At 47.1% G+C, this 20,941-nt stretch overlaps 2 protein-coding genes across 2 annotated transcripts; both read left to right on the top strand.

Annotated features, from left to right (window-relative positions):
* The first annotated feature begins 1,541 nt into the window (after window positions 1-1,541).
* On the top strand, window positions 1,542-3,183 carry LOC121568454 (cerebellin-1-like). Its single transcript, XM_041878993.1, has 4 exons — window positions 1,542-1,548; window positions 1,997-2,092; window positions 2,251-2,391; window positions 2,560-3,183. Exons 1-4 carry the CDS (start codon window positions 1,542-1,544, stop codon window positions 2,985-2,987), a joined length of 672 nt encoding a protein of 223 aa, XP_041734927.1. The 3' UTR covers window positions 2,988-3,183.
* Window positions 3,184-6,908: 3,725 nt separating this feature from the next.
* LOC121568453 (complement C1q-like protein 4) lies at window positions 6,909-8,832 on the top strand. Its single transcript, XM_041878992.2, has 5 exons — window positions 6,909-6,971; window positions 7,638-7,743; window positions 7,932-8,111; window positions 8,243-8,374; window positions 8,528-8,832. Exons 2-5 carry the CDS (start codon window positions 7,641-7,643, stop codon window positions 8,830-8,832), a joined length of 720 nt encoding a protein of 239 aa, XP_041734926.1. The 5' UTR covers window positions 6,909-6,971; window positions 7,638-7,640.
* Window positions 8,833-20,941: the final 12,109 nt, after the last annotated feature.

Here is a 20,941-nt window from a genome sequence, read left to right as displayed (position 1 = left end):
GATACCTGCTCGTCGAACATCTCATTCCAAAATCATGGGCATTAATATGGAGTTGGTCCCCCGCTTTGCTGCTATAACAGCCTCTATTCTTCTGGGAAGTATTTCCACTAGATATTGGAACATTGCTGCGGGGACTTGCTTCCATTCAGCCATGAGCATTAGTGAAGTCAGGCACTGATGTTGGGCGATTAGGCCTGGCTCGCAGTCTGCGTTCCAATTCATCCCGAAGGTGTTCGATGGGGTTGAGGTCAGGGCTCTGTGCAGGCCAGTCAAGTTCTTCCACACCGAGCCCGACAAACCATTTCTGTATCGACCTCGCTTTGTGCACGGGGGCATTGTCATGCTGAAACAGGAAAGGGCCTCCCCCTAACTGTTGCCACAAAGTTTGAAGCACAGAATTGTCTAGAATGTCATTGTACACTGTAGCGTCAAGATTTCCCTTCACTGGAACTAAGGGGCCTAACCCAAAACATGAAAAACAACACCAGACCATTATTCCTGCCAAACCCAGATTCGTCCGTCGGACTGCCAGATGGTGAAGTGTGATTCATCACTCCAGAGAACGCGTTTCCACTTCTCCAGAGTCCAATGGCGGTGCTTTACATCACTCCAGCCGACGCTTGACATTGTGCATGGTGATCTTAGGCTTGTGTGTGGCTGCTCGGCCATGGAAACCCATTTCATGAAGCTCAGACAAAAAGTTATTGTGCTGACTTTGCTTCCAGAGGCAGTTTTGAACTCAGTAGTGAGTGTTGCAACCGAGGACAGACAATTTTTATGCAATATGTGCTTCAGTCCTCGGCAGTCCCGTTCTGTGAACTTGTGTGGCCTGCCACTTCACGACTGAGCCGTTGTTGCTCCTAGACGTTTCCACTTCACACTTACAGTTGACCGGGGCAGCTCTAGCAGGGCAGAAATTTGATGAACTGACTTGTTGGAAAGGTGGCATTCTATGACGGTGCCACGTTGAAAGTCACTGAGCTCTTCAGTAAGGCCATTCTACTGTCAATGTTTGTCTATGGAGATTGCATGGCTGTTTGCTCGATTTTATACACCTGTCAGCAACGGGTGTGGCTGAAATAGCCGAATCTGCTACTTTGAAGCGGTGTCCACATACTTTTGTATATTTAGTGTACTTTAATCAAACACCGAACACCCTGACAACCTACTCCCCTTGCCCTCTGCGCTCCCCTCCCAACATGCTATGCTGGGAATGAGTTCACTGTTTTTTACCTCTTGCTCATCAGCACACCCACCATCAGTGGCGGCTCCTGAAAAAATTCTCAGGGGGGGCAATTTTTCTGATGATTTAGGTGACCTACACACTTTAAAAAAAGATATGTCCAGCAACAACATGAAGACAGGGGCAGCATATAAGTCAATACCAGAAGCATTTATTGACTGATCTCAAAAGTGTTGGCTTACAAAAGCAAAATAAGTTATCACAGTAAAAATAATCAAGGGTGTTCTTTCACATTCCTCAACACTGCATAAACAATATGCATTTCTGTGAACATCGACTGCCATCTCCAAGCTGCAAAATGAGAGGTGGGCATCTCTAGGGTTTCCTATATGACAGGGAAGGATACTGAAGATTTAGGCTCCAGAGTGGTTGAATGAGGACAGAGGAGTTAAGCTTTTGGTCTAGAGTAGCCAAGGGGGTGCACAACTCCTGTCCTGGAGGGCAGCAGTCCTCCTGCTTTTTGTAAGGGGAAATGGGCTCCACTAGGGTACAATTTAAAATATCACTGGAACATGCTGCTAGATCAGGTAGTCTATGAGAGATTCAAGTTACAACGACTATTCCATGGCTCTTATGTTTATACTTTCCCTATTCAAATACAGTCTGTTTGGTTGTGAGTAGTGTTGATTCTCTGCACGCACCATTTGTCTAAGATAAATGGTGTGTGTACAGTATATGGAAGAGTGCATACTGTGGTGTAACTGTGCGCTTTACTCTCCATCACTGTAACTAACATGCTCTCTTCTCCTACAGCTACCGTACTGCTGTGCTTGCTGGGGGCCGCTCTGGCCAATGAATTCAGCTGGAATAGCCCTGGAGAGACAACAAAGGACCCCAAAACAGAGAACTGTAAGGGATAGAGAGAGTAGGAAGGGGTGAAAGGGAGACACTGAACACATTGAGGATGGCAAAGAGCAAGGATAATTGAGAACCACTGTCTAATCCTTTGTCCTGTCTGTGTGTCTGTCCGTCTGTGTATGTGTGTGTGTGTGTCTGTGTCCACACAGTGTGTCTGACGGACCAGGCCTCCTGCGGCTGCTGCCTGATGCAGAAGCAGATGTGGAGGATGGAGCAGTTCTTCAACATGAGTCTGAATGAGCTGCAGAGGGGCCTGGAGAAGGCAAAGGCTGTGCTCAACAACGTCCGTGGTGAGACCACCTGACCGCAACCACTATCAACCACCATCTCCATTACCACCTCAACACTGGCCAATGTATTACATTCTGACTAGAAACCAAATGGCTTGCTGTTATTTTGTCTCATTGTATATTCATTTCTCTATCTATCTCTTTCTCTCTCGCTCTTTCCATCTGCAGCTAGCCGCAGTGCCTTCTCCATGGCCCTGACCAATACACGCCGTTGCGAGGGCCCCTTCCGTGAAGCTAAGACCATCGTCTACCAGCACATCTTCATCAACCTGGGCGAGGGCTACAACAACCGCACTGGCATCTTCACTGTGCCCCGCTCCGGTGTCTACAGCCTGGCACTGACCGTGTACAGTGACTCGGGCGCCCCCAGTGCCAATCTGGCCGCCTGCGCCATTCTGATGGTGAACGGGCGCCAGGTGGCGGGCTGCAGCGAGCAGAACCAGCAGGACCAGGAGGACAGCACCAGCACGGTGATGGCCGTCCAGCTGCAGGCCGGGGACAAGGTGTTCGTCACCCTGCCCATCGGATGCTTCCTGTGCGACGACCAGAGCCACTACAACACCTTTTCCGGCTTCCTGCTCTATGCCATCGACTAAGTCTAAGCTGAGGCTACCGCACCCCACCACCTTCGCCCTGTCTTTAACTCCTTTGCCCAGTCCTGCTTCTGGAAAGGAACTTGGAGCTGGTCTTCAGGCTCTGTGATGAGAGTTTGATCAGGGGCCAGCTCCTCTAGTGAATGTCAATCAGAACCCCATCCATCCTTCCAGTACCAGAACTAGGCTCCCCCCCAGCCTTGACCATCCCCCCAACAACTTTGGGTTACAACTTCTTACCCAATCAAGTTAACCAATTATGTATTCTGTGATGGGAAAAAAGGCATTTGCATGCGTTTGAGAAGAAATTGAAAATAAACCATGATTATACAACAAGTACTTGGTCTGTGTATATCTTTTATATCTCTCTGTGTTATTGTACTACTGTATTCATACTAATACTAACATTACTTAATGATCTTAAGGGTCCACAAATAGACACAAATATTTCATGTACTGGGATGAGTGAGGTAGAAGCACAGCCTCCACGCAATAAAGATAAATGCCAAATGATCATTTTCGAAAAGAAGTAATGTTTCCACTTTATTTGGGGAGTCAACCGTAGAGGGTTATATTGCCCCTCTCTCTAACCTTTTCCTTGAATGAATCAAATTCATCACTAAAGTGACAATAAGCGCAAACAGGCAACTCAACTCACATTTGTATCGCTATGAATTCAGTGCATCACTCAAGACTAAATTGTCACAAATTGAAATAATACATTATCCTCTTGAGTGACAAGGATTCATTTGACACCACTTTATGTAATCTGATAATATTTTTCAACTTGTTGCTATTAGCTGACCTCCGTACCATACAGTTATGCTCAACAAGTTGTCAGTGATGTACAGGCTAGGGGTGTACAGAGCAGTAAAGTTTAGCCATAAGCATTAATACTGTGGTCAGGTGCCACAAAGAGGGACTTAGGAAAATTACAATTGGCCCAGAACAGGGCAGCATGGCTGGCCCTTAAATGTACACGGAGAGCTAACAGTAACAATATGACTACTTGTATTTGTGAGAAGTATTGACATGTTGAATGCACAAGCTGTCTGTTTAAACTACTAGCACACAGCTCAGACACCCATGCATACCCCACAATAAATGCCAGTAGAGGTCCCTTCACAGTCCCCAAGTCCAGAACAGACTATGGGAGGCACACAGCACTACATAGAACCATGACTACATGGAACTCTATTCCACATCAGGTAACTGATGCAAGCAGTAGAATCAGATTTTTAAAAACAGATACAAATACACCTTATGGGATAGTGGGGACTGTGAAGAGACACACACACACAGGCACAGACGCATGCATACACACATGATAACATACGCACTATACACACACGTACACATGGATTTTGTGTTGTGGATATGTGGTAGTAGAGTAGTGGCCTGAGGGCACACACTTAATGTGTTGTGAAATCTGTTGTGAAATGTATAGTAATTTTTTTAAAAGTTGTATATAACTGCTTTAATTTTGCTGGACCCCAAAAAGAGTAGCTGCTGCCTTGGCAGCAGCTAATGGGAATCCATAATAAATACAAATACTGTATCTATCTCTGTATCAGTATCTACAGTGCATTCAGAAAGTATTCAGATCCCTTGATTTTTTCCACATTTTGTGAAAATTGATTAAATATGTTTTTTTCTCTCTCTCATCAATCTACACACACCCCATAATGACAAAGCAAAAACAGGATTTTAGAATTTTTTGCACATTTATTAAAAACTAAACAACTGAAATATCACATTTACATAAGTATTCAGACCATTTACTCAGTCCTTTGTTGAAGCACTTTTGGCAGCGATTACAGCCTCAAGTCTTCTTGGGTATGATGCTACAAGCTTGGCACACCTGTATTTGGGGAGTTTATTCTCTGCAGATCCTCTTAAGCTCTGTCAGGTTGGATGGGGAGCGTCGCTGCACAGCTATTTTCAGGTCTCTCCAGAGATGTTCGATCAGGTTCAAGCCCGGGCTCTGGCTGGGCCACTCAAGGACATTCCGAGACTTGTCCCAAAGCCACTCATGCGTTGTCTTGGCTGTGTGCTTAGGGTCGTTGTCCTGTTGGAAGGTGAACCTTCACCCCAGTCTGAGGTCCTGAGCGCTCTGGAGCAGGTTTTCATCAAGGATCTCTCTGTACTTTGCTCCGTTCATCTTTTCCTCGACCCTGACTAGTCTCCCAGTCCCTGCCGCTGAAAAACATCCCCACAGCATGATGCTGCCACCACCATGCTTCACCGTAGGGATGGTGCCAGGTTTTGCTCAGTTTGGCCGGGCAGCCAGCTATTGGAAGAGTCTTGGTGGTTCCAAACTTCTTCCATTTAAGAATGATGGAGGCCACTGTGTTCTTGGGGACTTTCAATGCTGCAGAAATGTTTTGGTACCCTTCCCCAGATCTGTGCCTCGACATAATCCTGTCTCTGAGCTCTCCGGACAATTCCTTCAACCTCATGGCTTGGTTTTTGCTCTGACATGCACTGTCAGCTGTGGGACCTTATATAGACAGGTGCGTGCCTTTCCAAATCATGTCCAATCAATTGAATTTACCACAGGTGGACTCTAATCAAGTTGTAGAAACATCTCAAGGATGATCAATAGAAACAGGATGCACCTGAGCTCAATATCGAGTCTCATAGCAAAAGGTCTGAATACTTATGTAAATAAGGTATTCATGTTTTTTATTTTTAATACATTTGCAAAAATGTCTAACAACCTGTTTTCGCTTTGTCATTATGGGGTATTGTGTGTAGATTGATGAGGAAAAATGTGTATTTAATCCATTTTAGATTAAGGCTGTAACGTAACAAAATGTGGAAAAAGTCAAGGGGTCTGAATACTTTCCGAATGCACTGTATCTCTATTGCCATCAGACTCCACATGAGACAGATTTAACCTCAATGACCTCAGTGAATCAGAGATAATGTGACAGAAAATCCAGGGAGGAGTCTGCTATGGACTAGAATATAATATGCATGAATCTGAACAATAGAGGTGCACAAGTACAAATACACAAATACTTATTTTGTGGTTCTCCAGACCTATGTCAAACATGACATTTTCATATCAAACTACTTTGAAATAATCACCTACACTGGGGCCTTTACATTCATAAACACTTTCAAACTAAGTTGACGCGTCATAGTTTGAGGGTAGACCTCCCTGTTTATTCTCTGTCTAGGGTCGCATTTGGATGAGGTTATCTAATGACATAAACCAACACAATACATTGACCTCCATTCTCTGATTCGCCTCAAAGGAAATGGATAACATCTGAAGAACCGGGTCGCTCAACAGGGGACATGTGACAGTCAGCAACGCTGACAAAACAACAATCAATACTGTATATGATGGTCAACAATAAGTAGAGAACAGAAACTCTCTCCACCACCTCCGCCCAAACCCAGGGGTGAGAACCAGGTGACACTCTATATCTCCTTCTCTCCTATATCTGGGTCTCCTGATCCACTGATAATGCCTCTCAATGAGACAGCAATAAACCCACGTATATTTGGGAAACTCCATTCAAAATCCTCCATAACAATCTATTCAAGAGTAACACGAAACACTGTGTCCACTGGGATTTTTAGGGAAACCAGACACCGGTGTCCTATTAAAAACCTACTATTTTTCACACAACAGCAAAGGTGAGCTGGCTTCTTACATTCACACCCAAGGAAGAAACACTGACATGGCATTGTCTTTCACTTGTCACATGGGAGACTATTGAATGTGTTCTAGGTGCCCTCCGTTAGGAACTCTACCTCAACCTGTGTTTTTGGGGTTGGGGTTTGTGTACATGGAATGGGCGTGGAGCTTTTCTCATCCACCTGCGGAGGGGTGGGGCCTCAGACAGGGAATCAATAGCACGGCAGCACCACCCCCCCTGCATTAAACTCCTACATAGTCTTAGGAGGATTCCCAAGTCTGCTCACCTACTGTAAGAACAAGGAAACGAGACGTGGGCTTCTTACAGCGATACAGTAAGTACCTACAACCTTCCCTCCCTTTATACTCTGACTGTCTGGAGGCTCTCAGATCTGATGAGATAGGAGCTACCCAATGATTATGGAATATACATAAAGCAATACACTAATGATGCTGAAGTTCTATATTGTCTATTTGGATGAGAGACAGCTTTGGCTAAGCAAGAAGGCACTGTGTTGATAATATGTTATTTGAAAGGTGAAACCAATCCGTTTAGAAAAATAACTGTAGGTGAAAAAAAGTTTTTGAATGGATGTAGGCTGCTTTAGCGAAAGGCTTTATATGCAGAATATCAAATTTGGGTACCGAGATCAACTATTGATTCAACATTTTATTTCAAAGATGGTGGAGTGACCTATGAATGTCAACCATTTTGCAGTTGACTAAACCAGTAAGGTAAGGTTGATGTAACTTTAGAGCACCATCTTGAGAAGGCATACTCAAAAAACTAACTAAAACTTCAGAGTTCTGAATGGGTTGAGTAGACTGTGAAAGTCAGTCATCATGACCAGTACATTAACTACAAAGAGATTCTGTTTCATACAGCTGGTTCTTAGCAGAGAGCATAGCCATGCAATGCTTATTAACATTTTTAAAAGTATATTTTCATTGTAATTTTAAGGTATGCTGTATCACCAACCGTAACTATCTATGTATTACAGAGAATGAAGTTAGTTGCAGTGTCTGCTCTGTGCCTGTGGGGGGTGCTGTGTCTCTGTGCCAGTGTGAAGGCCATTGGGACTTTAGAGCTGATGCGAGATGCAGCAGGTAACAGAAAACCTCATGACGCCTCAGTTTTTCTCTTTTATTTTGTATGTTCTCCACCCCAAACATATCTTAACAATCAAATGTAATGTCAAACTATTGGTCCTGCTTCGACAAGTTTTGACCCCTACTCTCTGCCTTCCTCTACCTCCCCTCTCACCTTCCTCCCCTATTCTCCCCCGTGTCCCCAGTGGCCTGGACTGGGGTCCTGCCCTGTGGGAAGTGGGACTGTGAGTGTGCCTTCAAGAGCCAGCAGGGCTGCTGCTGTGTGGCCAATGAGATGAGTACGCTTGCGGACCAAACCTTCATGCGCATGGTGGACATGTGGGAGCAGCTCATCCGATTGGACAACGACATAGAGGAAGTCACAGGTACTGGAAAATAAATCTGTTTCCTAGTCAGATTAAGTCAGGAACCATTGTAGAAAGCTTGACAAATCCCTAATGTTCAAGTCCCAGGCTCCTAACTTCTTCTGTTCTCCTTCCCTCTTTCTGTGACTCAGGCAACAATAAGATTGCGTTCACCGCGGCGATGAAATCTAGAAGCGACTGCTTCGGGCCCTTCACCAGCAACGTGCCCATCCGCTACTACACTATCTCTCTCAACCAGGGCAATGGATACAATGATGCTCTGGGTAGGACACCACACTGCGCTGTCACATCATTTACCCACATACTTCCTGGATAAATAACACAACACAACATAAAACCCACATGCACATACACACACTCACCCCCACACCCATTTACACACACTCTCCATCTCCCTGTGTGTGTCCTCTATCCAGGTACCTTCACCGCCCCCCGCGCCGGCCTCTACTCCTTCTCCTTCACGGCCTACTCCAACGTGGGTGTGGACGGCGAGCGTCTCTACCACAAGGTGCAGTTGATAAAGAACAACGAGGTGGTGGCCTCTGTGTGGGAGGACAACCGGGAGGACATGGAGGACAGCAGCACCCAGTCGGTGCTGGTGTCTCTTCGCCAGGGCGACCAGGTGTACGTGGAGCTGCTCTCCGGCAGGAGTCTGTGTGGCAACACCAAGGAGTTCAACAGGTTCAGCGGATACCTGGTCTACCCCTTCACACAGGAGTAGAGGAGAGAGTCATACACACATGAACACACACGTACATGCATGAATACATACACACACACACACAAACACATACATGCATACAAAAAGATTGATGACAGTTTTGTACACTCTTGGCATTCTCTCAACCAGCTTCATAATGAATGCTTTTCCAACAGTCTTGAAGGAGTTCCCACATATGCTGAGCACTTGTTGGCTACTTTTCCTTCACTCTGCGGTCCAACTCATCCCAAACCATCTCAACTCATCCCTAATCAAAATATATTTTGATTTGTTTAACACTTTTTTGCTTACTACATGATTCCATATGTGTTATTTCATAGTTTTGATCTCTTCACTATTATTATACAATGTAGAAAATAGTCAAAATAAGAAAAACCCTTGAATGAGTAGGTGTGTCCAAACTTTGACGGGTACTGTACGTACAGACACATACACAAACATACTGTATAACAGATCAACTCACTGGCATACTGAGAATGACAATACGAATTTGATGAAATTATACAATTCTGACACTGTTAACGGAAGCAGATATTCAAACATTGATTGACATCAAAACTCAAATGCAATTCTACGAAGAGCCAGAGCCTCAAATTAATCATGCAATTACAATGTTCCAAGTGTGTGTATCGTGTGTGTGTGTGTGTCTGTGCACCATTGTAACCAATTATATTCCATGTACAGTGAATTCAGACAGTCTGCTTGTGAAATAGTATTGCTTTGAACAAAATAAAAGCTGGTTTGTTACATGAAGCAGGACATGTGTCATATTGTGCTGTTTACAGTATTTAAAAAAAATTGTCCTTCACAGGTGTGGTCTTTCCATGGGGTCTAAATTAATTGATGAATCTCTAAATGAATGCTGAGTTAATGAATAATAATGGTACCTACCACCAAATAGGAATATAATTGGATGATAATGAACCGTAGGCTAGCTAACCTACGTGTTATTATCATTGGCTTGTATTTTGTTGTAGTTAGCATTATTATTTTGAATTTAATCAGGGTTCCTACAAGTCGGAATTTATGTAATATCATGGCATGTTTAAATGTGCATTTCAGACTGGAAAAGTAACGCGATTTAATTGTAGGTCTACATACGAATCACCGTTTGGAAACGAAATAAGCCTATCTTGTATTTTCTGTTGTTTTTTCACATTGCATTGCCCAATGTGCTTTTGGTCTTTAAAATTCTTAACTGTAAACGCAAGGCAAGGACTTTTTTATGTATGAATGGGAAACCTTTTTAATTTTTTAAAAGCGAGATCAAATTTAGATGAGACGGCATGCGTTCAGCTGCTGAAGGGAATTTTGTCTCCATAACCACGCCCCCATCTCTATTTTGACGACATAGACGCATAACGCTTTCATTGGACAGCAAAATGGTTGTGGCGCGTAAGTCAGATCAGAGCAGGCTTGCTCAGGCAAGGTATCTTTACTTCAAGTTCTGATAAAAACGGTAGGATAATGATTGTAGTCAATAACTTAAGTTTTCAAGTTAAGCATGTAACAAGACACGTGATGTAGGCCTACATTTTAATGAGGTGAATAGGATTGACATGGGGATAGGCGGCAAAGCTCTCGGGAAAAGCGCAGGTCTCGCTCTTAAAAATACTTGTTGTACTCGTCCATCTTGGCCTTCATCTGAATGAGATGAACAGAGAAAGGGAAAATATATTTGCATAGGCTACAATACCAATGAAATTGGTGTCAACTGTGTGAGTGTGCTATAGTTCGACACATGTCAATTCATTGGTGGACAGCGCCATGGTGCTGCTGAATTGGTTTGAGGCCCTTTGAGATTGGCAGTAGCCTACTTGAGTAAAGAATATGGCGTTATCTGCCTAACCTCGTCCCCCAGAGACAAGCCTATGTTTTTAGTAGTTTATCTCTGATATTAGGGAATTGTATTTGTTTACCGCTAGCCAAATTAGCAGTTTATCTTAGTTAATGTCCTATAGGACTTGGTATCATAATTTATAATTGACTAAACACTTAACTATTGATTATTTTGTTAAGATTAAAGTCTTGAAATTGAAATTAATTGAGGAAGACCCATAAAACCATAGAAATAGAATGATAGAAATATAATCATTCTAATTCTATGCATAGAACTCACTCTCTGCTCAGATCAAAGCAAGTGGCCTATGTTATGACGCTTCATAGTTGCCATGGTAGTAGCATTGTCATGCATAGTACACTGAGGAAAGCAGAGAAGTTGTGAATTCTGAATTCAACCCTCACTGGGCAAGCTAATATTGTCACGATCGTCTGACGAATGAGTAGACCAAAGCGCAGCGCGTTGAGCGAACATGACTTTATTTAATTAGAGCCTGGAACAAAACAACAAATAAAGAACGATACGTGAAGTCCTCTGTAACACTGACAGAACATGGAACAAAAACCCACAAACACAAGGTGAACACAGACAGTTTAAATATGGCTCCCAATCAGAGATAACGAGCCGACAGCTGACACTCGTTACCTCCGATTGGGAGTCATTTGACCAAACAAGGAAAACACAACCAATGACAACCCAACCAAACCAAACACAACCAAAACGAACACACCCTGGCTCAAAATACAAAGTCCCGGAGCCAGAGCGTGACAGTACCCCCCCCTAAAGGCGCGGACTGCGACCGCGCCTCAAAACTCCAAATAGGGGAGGGCTGGGTGGGTGTTGCTCCTCGGAGGCGGCTCCGGCTCCGGGCTTGACCACCACCCTACTTCAATCCCCCCGTAGCTGGCTGGATCAGGACTGACGACGCGCACCCCTGGCTTAGCGCGTGAGGCAGGAACGGACCGGACCTGGCTGACGATACGCACCCTAGGCTTGGTGCGTGGAGCCGGAACGGACCTCACCAGGCTGACGACTCGCATCCCTGGCTTGGTGCGCGTAGCAGGCATGGGCTGGACCAGGCTGACGACTCGCACCCTTGGCTTGGTGCGAGTAGCAGGAACAGGCTGGACCAGGCTGACGACTCGCACCCTTGGCTTGGTGCGAGTAGCAGGAACGGGCTGGACCAGGCCGACGACTCGCATCCCTGGTTTGGTGCGAGTAGCAGGAACGGGCTGGACCAGGCTGACGACTCGCACCCTGGCTTGGTGCGAGTAGCAGGAACGGGTTGGACCAGGCTGGCGACTCGCACCCCTGGTTTGGTGCGAGTGGCAGGAACAGGCCGGGTCGGGCTGGCGACGCACCCCGTAGGCTTTGTGCGTGGAGCAGGGACAGGCCGGGCTGGGCTGGCGACGCACACCGTAGGCTTTGTGCGTGGAGCAGGAACAGGCCGGGCTGGGCTGGCGACGCACACCGTAGGCTTTGTGCGTGGAGCAGGAACAGGCCGGGCTGGGCTGGCGACGCACACCGTAGGCTTTGTGCGTGGAGCAGGAACAGGCCGGGCTGGGCTGGCGACGCACACCGTAGACTTGGTGCATGGAGCAGGAACAGACCGGGCAGGGCTGTCACGCACACCGTAGACTTGGTGCGTGGAGCAGGAACAGGCCGGGCAGGGCTGTCGACGCACACCGTAGACTTGGTGCGTGGAGCAGGAACAGGCCGGGCAGGGCTGTCGACGCACACCGTAGACTTGGTGCGTGGAGCAGGAACAGGCCGGGCAGGGCTGTCGACGCACACCGTAGACTTGGTGCGAGGAGCAGGAACGGGCCGGGCAGGGCTGGCGACGCACACCGTGAGGTTTGGTGCGTGGAGCAGGGACAGGCCGGACCGTACTGGGAACACACACCACTGCCTTTAAACGGGGATCAGGAACGGGCCGGACCGGACTGGCAATCCACCTCAGTCCCTCTCGCCGTGCCTCTACGACTTCCTTCCCTCCTCTCGCCAATGGCTCCCGTAACCCGGTGGCCTTCTCTCCTCTTCTCCTATTTCGCCTGTGGCAGCCTCCTGCTGCCCAGTCGCCCATGCCGTGTGCCCCCCTAAAAAATTATTGGGGGTGCCTCTCCTCCGTCCGACTGATGGCACTGCTGACGCCGCTGCTCCTCTCTCGCCAGGGCCTTGATCCTACCCCAAGGTCCCTTGCCCCCGAGCATGTCCTCCCAGGACCACACTTTGCCCACCTGGGCCATCGCCAGCCTCTCTATCTCCTTTCCCGGCGCTTCCTCCCATGTCCAGTCTGCCTCCGTCTGGACACGCTGCTTGGTCGTTGTATGGTGGGTTTTTCTGTCACGATCGTCTGACGAATGAGTAGACCAAAGCGCAGCGCGTTGAGCGAACATGACTTTATTTAATTAAAGCCTGGAACAAAACAACAAATAAAGAACGATACGTGAAGTCCTCTGTAACACTGACAGAACATGGAACAAAAACCCACAAACACAAGGTGAACACAGACAGTTTAAATATGGCTCCCAATCAGAGATAACGAGCCGACAGCTGACACTCGTTACCTCCGATTGGGAGTCATTTGACCAAACAAGGAAAACACAACCAATGACAACCCAACCAAACCAAACACAACCAAAACGAACACACCCTGGCTCAAAATGCAAAGTCCCGGAGCCAGAGCGTGACAAATATTCAGCTGACTTTTTAGTCTCTCTGGTGGATTATTACAGAGCTTCATTGGAACAACTTGAATCAATTATGTTCTTGCAATTTCAACACCATTGGAAAGTTTGAGCCTGTGATCTTCACCATTGGTACAGGTAAGAGTGAGGGTGAGTATGATTGTTATGTTGTTGCCTCTCCCGTTTCTCTGGAGGAGTTTTACACATGTGTTTTGGATTCCACCACAGTGATTACAAACATAAAATCATGTAAAGTAGGCTACATAACAATAACTTGATTGGAAGGCCTGTTACAATCCCCCCCCCAAAAGGGTTAACTGTCATTGGAGCAGTGGTTTGCAGGTCTGTCTACATACTGAGATAACCGGGTTTGAGATCCACAAGGGGAGTTGCACTATGGGTGTTTACTAAATAATAACTAATACAAAAGGAGTTTTGAATTCTGTTGTTCTTTACAAAGAAAAATGAAAAACATAAGTTTAGAATCACAGGATATATCGCTATCAAATTCAGGTAAGTATGTGAGGCGATTACATATACATAAATCATACATGATAAAGTAGGCTACATAACAATACACACATTAATCATAGTATCTCAAAACAATTTAGGCTGGGATTCAATCCGATCACGCTTTGCAGACAATGCTGCTTTTAAAGGCAAAGTTCCCGTGTTCAGGTTCATTGCGTTCACAGTAAACGCTGCAGATGTCGGCTCAATCGGAAATTACCTGTAGCCCTGTCTTGCAGTCAAATGACCTAGTGGCCTCATGGGTGGAATGTTATTCATATTGTTCATAATTAAAAAACTACTTTTTTTTACACTGAAAATCCAGTGTTTCTATGTCAAAGGGTTTTGTCATATTTCAGTCTTCTGTGATGTATATAAAGTGTAATATTGGGATGCAAACTCAAAATGGAATACATTTCAACTCTATACCTGACATGGTACAGGTGTCTTCTTTTTAAGCCCATAACCATGTGTGTGAGGTGTATACTTTTGTTTCAAAGTAGATTTGTTTAAGACTACCAAGAAACACTCTGTGTGACCCTGATTTAGCCCACTGCAGTAAAAGGTTAAATGGCCAGTGGCAATTTTAGCATGTAAATCTTGGTGGGGCAAACTCCCCACAAATGTGTTTAAGATGCATGCTAGCAAAGCCACTACATAACACAACACTAAACAATACATTAATTGGACTATAACGGTGACAAACGGTGCCCACAAACTTTTAGAGCCTACATAAAGCTGTCCCAACAGCTTACCATTGCATATCAGCAGAGCGTTGTCTGGCAGCGAAACACTTCATTGAGTCTCATTTACTGCCTTAAAAAAAAACATAGCTGATATGGCTGACTTGCTTAAACAAATGTGGTTTCTAATAACAATTGAGATGTACAAACTATGGTATAAGGGGACGACGAGCGGATAAGGCAGGGCAGGCGAAGGGGCAGGTTTCGGGTCGAGAGCCAGACCCGGTCCCCCGGTGCATACACCGGGGCCTCACTGCGGTGGCGGTCGGCGCTCGCCTTCTGTCGCCTGATGGCCCGTTGCAGGCAAACATGGGCAGCGTCCCAGATCTCCTCCGAGCGCCGAAACCATTAATCCACCGCAGGTGCCTCGATCTGGCTCTGATGCCATGGTGACCGGCTGATAACCTAGTACACACTGAAACGGAGACATGTTAGTGGAGGAGTGGCAGAGGGAGTTTTGGGCCATCTCTGCCCAGGGGATGAAAGTCGCCCACTCCCCCGGCCGGTCCTGGCAATAGGACCGCAGAAACCTACCCACACCCTGGTTAACTCTCTCCACCTACCCATTACTCTCAGGGTGAAATCCTGAGGTCAGGCTGACCGAGACCCTCAGACGTTCCATGAACGCCCTCCAGACCCTCGATGTGAACTGGGGACCCCGATCAGACACTATATCCTCAGGCACCCCGTAGTGCCGGAAGACGTGGGTAAACAGAGCCTCCGCAGTCTGTAGGGCCATAGGGAGACCGGGCAAAGGAAGGAGACGGCAGGACTTAGAAAACCGATCCACAACTACCAGGATCGTGGTGTTACCTTGTGACGGAGGAAGATCCGTCACGAAGTCCACCGATAGGTGTGACCACGGCCGTTGTGGAATGTACAGACGCCCCACTGGACACTGGGTGGGAGTGGGCTCCGTACGTAACGCCCGCTCGATGTCCGCGTCAACCTCCCATACCACCGGTGCCACCAGGCAAGAAGCCGGAAGTATGGGAGTGGGATCCATGGACCGCTCCTCTGAGTCATACATCTGGGACAGAGTGTCTGCCTTAGCATTCTGGGAACCTGGTCTGTAGGATAGGGTGAAAACAAAACGGGTAAAGAACATGGCCCACCTTGCCTGGCGAGGGTTCAGTCTCCTTGCCGCCCGGATGTACTCCAGATTGCGGTGGTCAGTCCAAATGAGGAAAGGGTGTTTAGCCCCCTCAAGCCAATGCCTCCACGCCTTCAGAGCCCTGACAACAGCTAACAGCTCCCGGTCCCCCACATCATAGTTTCGCTCCACCAGGCTGAGCTTCTTCGAAAAGACAGCACAGGGGCAGAGCTTTGGTGGCGTACCCGAGCGCTGAGACAGCACAGCTCCTATCCCAGCCTCGGACGCGTCCACCTCTACTATGAATGCCAAGGAGGGATCAGGATGAGCCAGCACGGGAGCCGAGGTAAACAGAGCCTTCAGGTGACCAAAAGCCCTGTCCGCCCCAGCTGACTACTGCAGTCGCACAGGTCCCCCCTTCAGCAAGGAGGTAATGGGAGCCGCTACCTGACCAAAGCCCCGGATAAACCTCCGGTAGTAGTTGGAAAACCCTAAGAACCGCTGCACCTCCTTTACCGTGGTTGGAGTCGGCCAATTACGCACGGCTGAAATGCGGTCATTCTCCATCTCCACCCCTGACGCGGACAGGCGGTACCCTAGGAAGGAGACGGACTGTTGGAAGAACAGACATTTCTCAGCCTTGACGTACAGGTCACGCTCCAACAGTTGACCAAGCACCTTGCGCACCAGGGACACATGCTCTGCGCGTGTAGCGGACTATATTAGAATGTCATCTATATACACCACTACACCCTGTCCGTGCAGGTCCCTGAAAATCCCGTCTAGGATTGGAAGACTGATGGAGCATCAACCCATACGGCATGACGAGGTACTCATAGTGCCCAGAGGTGGTACTAAATGCCGTCTTCCACTCATCCCCCTCCCGGATACGTCCCAGGTTGTAAGTGCTCCTGAGATCCAATTTGGTGAAGAAGCGCACCCCGTGCAATGACTCTGTCACACTGGCTATGAGAGGCAGTGGGTAACTGATTTAGACCTCGATAGTCAATGCACGGGCGTAAACCTCCATCCTTCTTCTTCACAAAAAAGAAACTTGAGGAGGCAGGTGTAGTGGAAGGCCGAATGTATCCCTGTCCCAGAGATTCGGAGACATATGTTTCCATAGCCGCCGTCTCCTCCTGAGACAGAGGATACACGTGACTCCTGAGAATTGCTGCGCCTACCTGGAGATTTATTGCACAATCCCCCTGTCGATGGGCTGGTAGTTGAGTCGCCTTCTTTTTACAGAAGGCGAGAGCCAAATCGGCATATTCGGGGGGAATGTGCATATTGGAGACCTGGTTTGGACTCTCCACCGTAGTTGCACCTATGGAAACACCTACACACCTCCCTGAGCACTGACGTGAAAATCCCTTGAGAGCCCTCTGTTGCCATGAAATAGTGGGGTCATGAGAGGCCAACCAGGAAACGCAGGAGAATCGATCAGGAAGAGACTAATTCTCTCCTCATGACCCTCCTGCGTTTTAATACATAGTGGAGCTGTGACCTCCCTAATCAGGCCCGACCCTAAAGGACGACTATCTAAGGCATGTACAGGGAAGGGCACATCAACAGGAACAATAGGGATCCCTAATCTATGTGCAAATGAACGGTCAATAAAGTTCCCAGCTGCGCCTTAATCTACTAGTGCCTTATGCTGAGAATGAGGGGAAAACTCAGGAAATTCTATACAGACACACATGTGCGCAACAGGGCGCTCTGGGTAAGTCAGGTGCCTACTCACCTGGGATGATCAACCAGTGCCCTGCCTGCTGCCTCGACTCCCTGGGGAACCTCCCCAGCACCGACCAGCAGTGTGTCCTCTGCAGCCACAGTTGGTGCAGGAAACGGCCCCCCCTCCGGAGAGCAGCACCTCCGAGCTCCATAGGGGTAGAGTCGGAGGTGCTTGGGGATGGAATGGATGGGCCCTGATCTGAAGGTCCGCGGGTGGCCAACAGGTTATCCAGCCGTATCGATAGATCCACCAGCTGGTCGAGGGTAAGGGTGGTGTCCCTGCATGCCAGCTCCCGACGAACGTCCTCACGTAGACTACACCGGTAATGGTCGATCAAGGCCCTCTCATTCCATCCCGTGCTGCCTGCCAAAGTCCTGAAGTCCAGTGCGAAGTCCTGTGCGCTCCTCTTCCCCTGTCTGAGGTGGAACAAGCGTTCCCCCGCCGCTCTCCCCTCAGGTGGATGATCGAAGACCGCCCGGAAGCGGTGGGTGAAATCCTCATAGTGAACCAACGCTGCGTCTATTCCTCCCCATTCGGCGTTGGCCCACTCAAGCGCTCTCCCCGACAGACAGGAGATGAGGGCGGACACGCTCTCGTATCCCGAGGAAGCCGGGTGGATGGTCGCCAGGTAGAGCTCCACCTGGAGCAGGAACCCCTGGCACCCGGCAGCCGTCCCATCATATGCCCTCGGGAGCGAGAGCCGAATCCCACTGGGTCCAGGTGACGGAGGGGTGGACATCGGTGTGGGTTGACCTGAAATTGATGGGGTTCTGGGAAAAACCCCTCTCTCCCATCGCTCCATGTTCTGCAACACGCGATCCATAGCTGTGCCAAGATTTTGGCGCATTGTCGCGTGCTGCTGGACGCGCTCCTCCACTGGTACCGGAGTACTGGCTGCACCTGCTGACTCCATATTTGGTGCGTTTATCTGTCATGTGTCAAATGTGCAGCGGTAGGACGGAGTCAGGCGCAGGACACAGAACTGAGTACACAACGTACTTTACTCAGAAAAAACAAACACTAATTTCCACGCAGGGAAACACACCAGCTCACAAAAGTGTATGACACAACACAACGAACAAATACGCACAAAACCATGTGGGAACCAGAGGGTTAAATAGGGAAATAATCATAATGCAATGGGAGCCAGGTGTGTACAAACAAGACAAAACAAATGGAAAACAGAAACGTAGATTGGTGGCAGCTAGAAAGCCGGTGACGACGACCGTCAATAGCTGCCCGCACAAGGAGAGGCACCAACTTCGGCGGAAGTCGTGACAGACACGTATTAATGCCAAAATAAAATGCAAAACAGGCACCTGCCCTGAATGACGGGTCGCCACTGTAAATGGCACATTGTCGACAGACGCAATCGGATTGAATTCCGGCCTCAAACTCTATTGTAACTTGGGCCAGGTTTCAATCATAGGCGCATTCTCGACAAGCACACTGCACTTTGGGAATGCAACCTCTGCAAATGTCAGGGAAATTGCCTTTAAAAGGCGCGTTGTCAACAATGCAGTGCTTTGCGCTTGTCGAAAACACACCTTTGATTGAATCCTGGCCTTGATAAAATTAACAATAACAAACTTTGTCCTCTGAACGAAATGAGGTGGTCGGCTAAAAGAGAAACAAGATATGCATCATTGGACCATAGGACTATAGTTGATTCACCAAGTTCTGACTGATGGAAGATCACAGTTCTACGCAAGTCCCAGGCTCAGCTGACCCGGCTGTCAGTACCTGGGTGAGTGAGTATGATTTTGATGTTGTTGCTTCTACCATGTCTCTGGAGGAGTTTTACAGATCTGTTGTGGATTACACTAAGAGCTGGGATGAGACCTATGACATCATGAGAGAGTATTACAGCAAACTGATTTACAAGAGGGATGCATTGCATGTGGATATTGGTGAAAGGGACAGCAACATGTAATTAGAACCATTTAATTCATCTCAAAAAATGAATCAAACCAAATCAAACCAAAACAACAATTTATAATCAAATTGTTCGATGATATCAAATTCAGGTAAGTATGTGAGGCGATTACATACATAAATCATGTGTGATAAAGTAGGCTACAAAGCAATACATAAACAAATCAGAATATTGAAAAACAATTTAAACTCTATTGTAACTTGGGCCAGGATTCAATCAAAGGCTCATTGTCGAGGAAGCACACGGCCCTATTAAATCAGAAACGGTATAAGTTAGTAAGCTTGCCTTATCTGAGCTAGAATGGCCCATAGGGCAGGAACCCTATCTCCTGATTCTGTAGCGTGAGGCAGCTTGATGTACAAGTATACCCTCTGGACAGGACACTAGACTATCGGAGGGCCTTACCAACAAACCATCTCTATAATGCTGAGTGCCAACCAGAGAGGCATCGGGTACCATTTTCATTGTCTTTGGTATGACTCCGACCGGGTATCAAACCTTCCAATCTCAGGGCTGACACTCTAATCACAAGGCCACTGAGTTGGTTAAAATAAGTATATCTTAGTATCTAAAATAATGTAAACCTAAACATATTTAACACTGTTTTATTCACCAAAATGCAGTGTATAAAAGGATGTCAGACAGAAACCCAGAAACCAGCTTTGATTGAATAGGCCCCACTGTAACTTTACCAGCCACAGCAGATACATAGTATACGCTCACTGTTGACTCATTTTTCCCACTAGAGAGCACATGAAACCCCAAATACTGTGTTTCCTGAAATGGAAAAAGAGCAATGAGAGATGTTGAGCTAGAGAGATTATGGGGGATATTGGATGACATAATGTCCTCTGATGGCATTGTGTAACCCTGTAAACATATGTCGTCTCTCACTGCTTATCCTAATTTATTATAAACCAGTGAGTGCCTGGATGTAAGCAAACTCCCCCACTCTTGTAAACTCCCTCTGACGTATGACCCTACACACACACGTATACACGCACGCATACACAAATGCCGAACATCCACTCACACATGCACACAAGCACGCACATACACACATCAGTTGAAAGTCTCAAGAGAGCTTGAGGGTTAACATTTACATTTACGTCATTTAGCAGACGCTCTTATCCAGAGCGACTTACAAATAGGTGCATTCCCCTTATAGCCAGTGGGCTAACCACTTTACAATGTTTTTTATTTTATTTTTTTATTTGGGGGGTTTGGGGTAAGGGGGGTAGAAGGATTACTTTATCCTATCCCAGGTATTCCTTAAAGAGGTGGGGTTTCAAATGTCTCCGGAAGGTGGTGAGTGACTCCGCTGTCCTGGCGTCGTGAGGGAGCTTGTTCCACCATTGGGGTGCCAGAGCAGCGAACAGTTTTGAACAGACATGGGAATTATTCCAGTGGACTGGGATTTAAAGTGAATGAGAGGGTGCTGCTTTGACACGATAATATGGATACGGTTACAGATTCGTTTTGTTTCAGTAAATGCATTGATGCTTATTGTATGGTAATAGATACATAATGTACAGTATCATATGCTAAGAATCCCCTGTAAGCTT

This window comes from Coregonus clupeaformis, chromosome 6 (assembly GCF_020615455.1).
Source record: "Coregonus clupeaformis isolate EN_2021a chromosome 6, ASM2061545v1, whole genome shotgun sequence".
Taxonomy (NCBI): domain Eukaryota; kingdom Metazoa; phylum Chordata; class Actinopteri; order Salmoniformes; family Salmonidae; genus Coregonus; species Coregonus clupeaformis.
The sequence above is the reverse complement of the archived record's forward strand: the minus strand, read 5'-3'. Positions and strand labels throughout refer to the sequence as shown.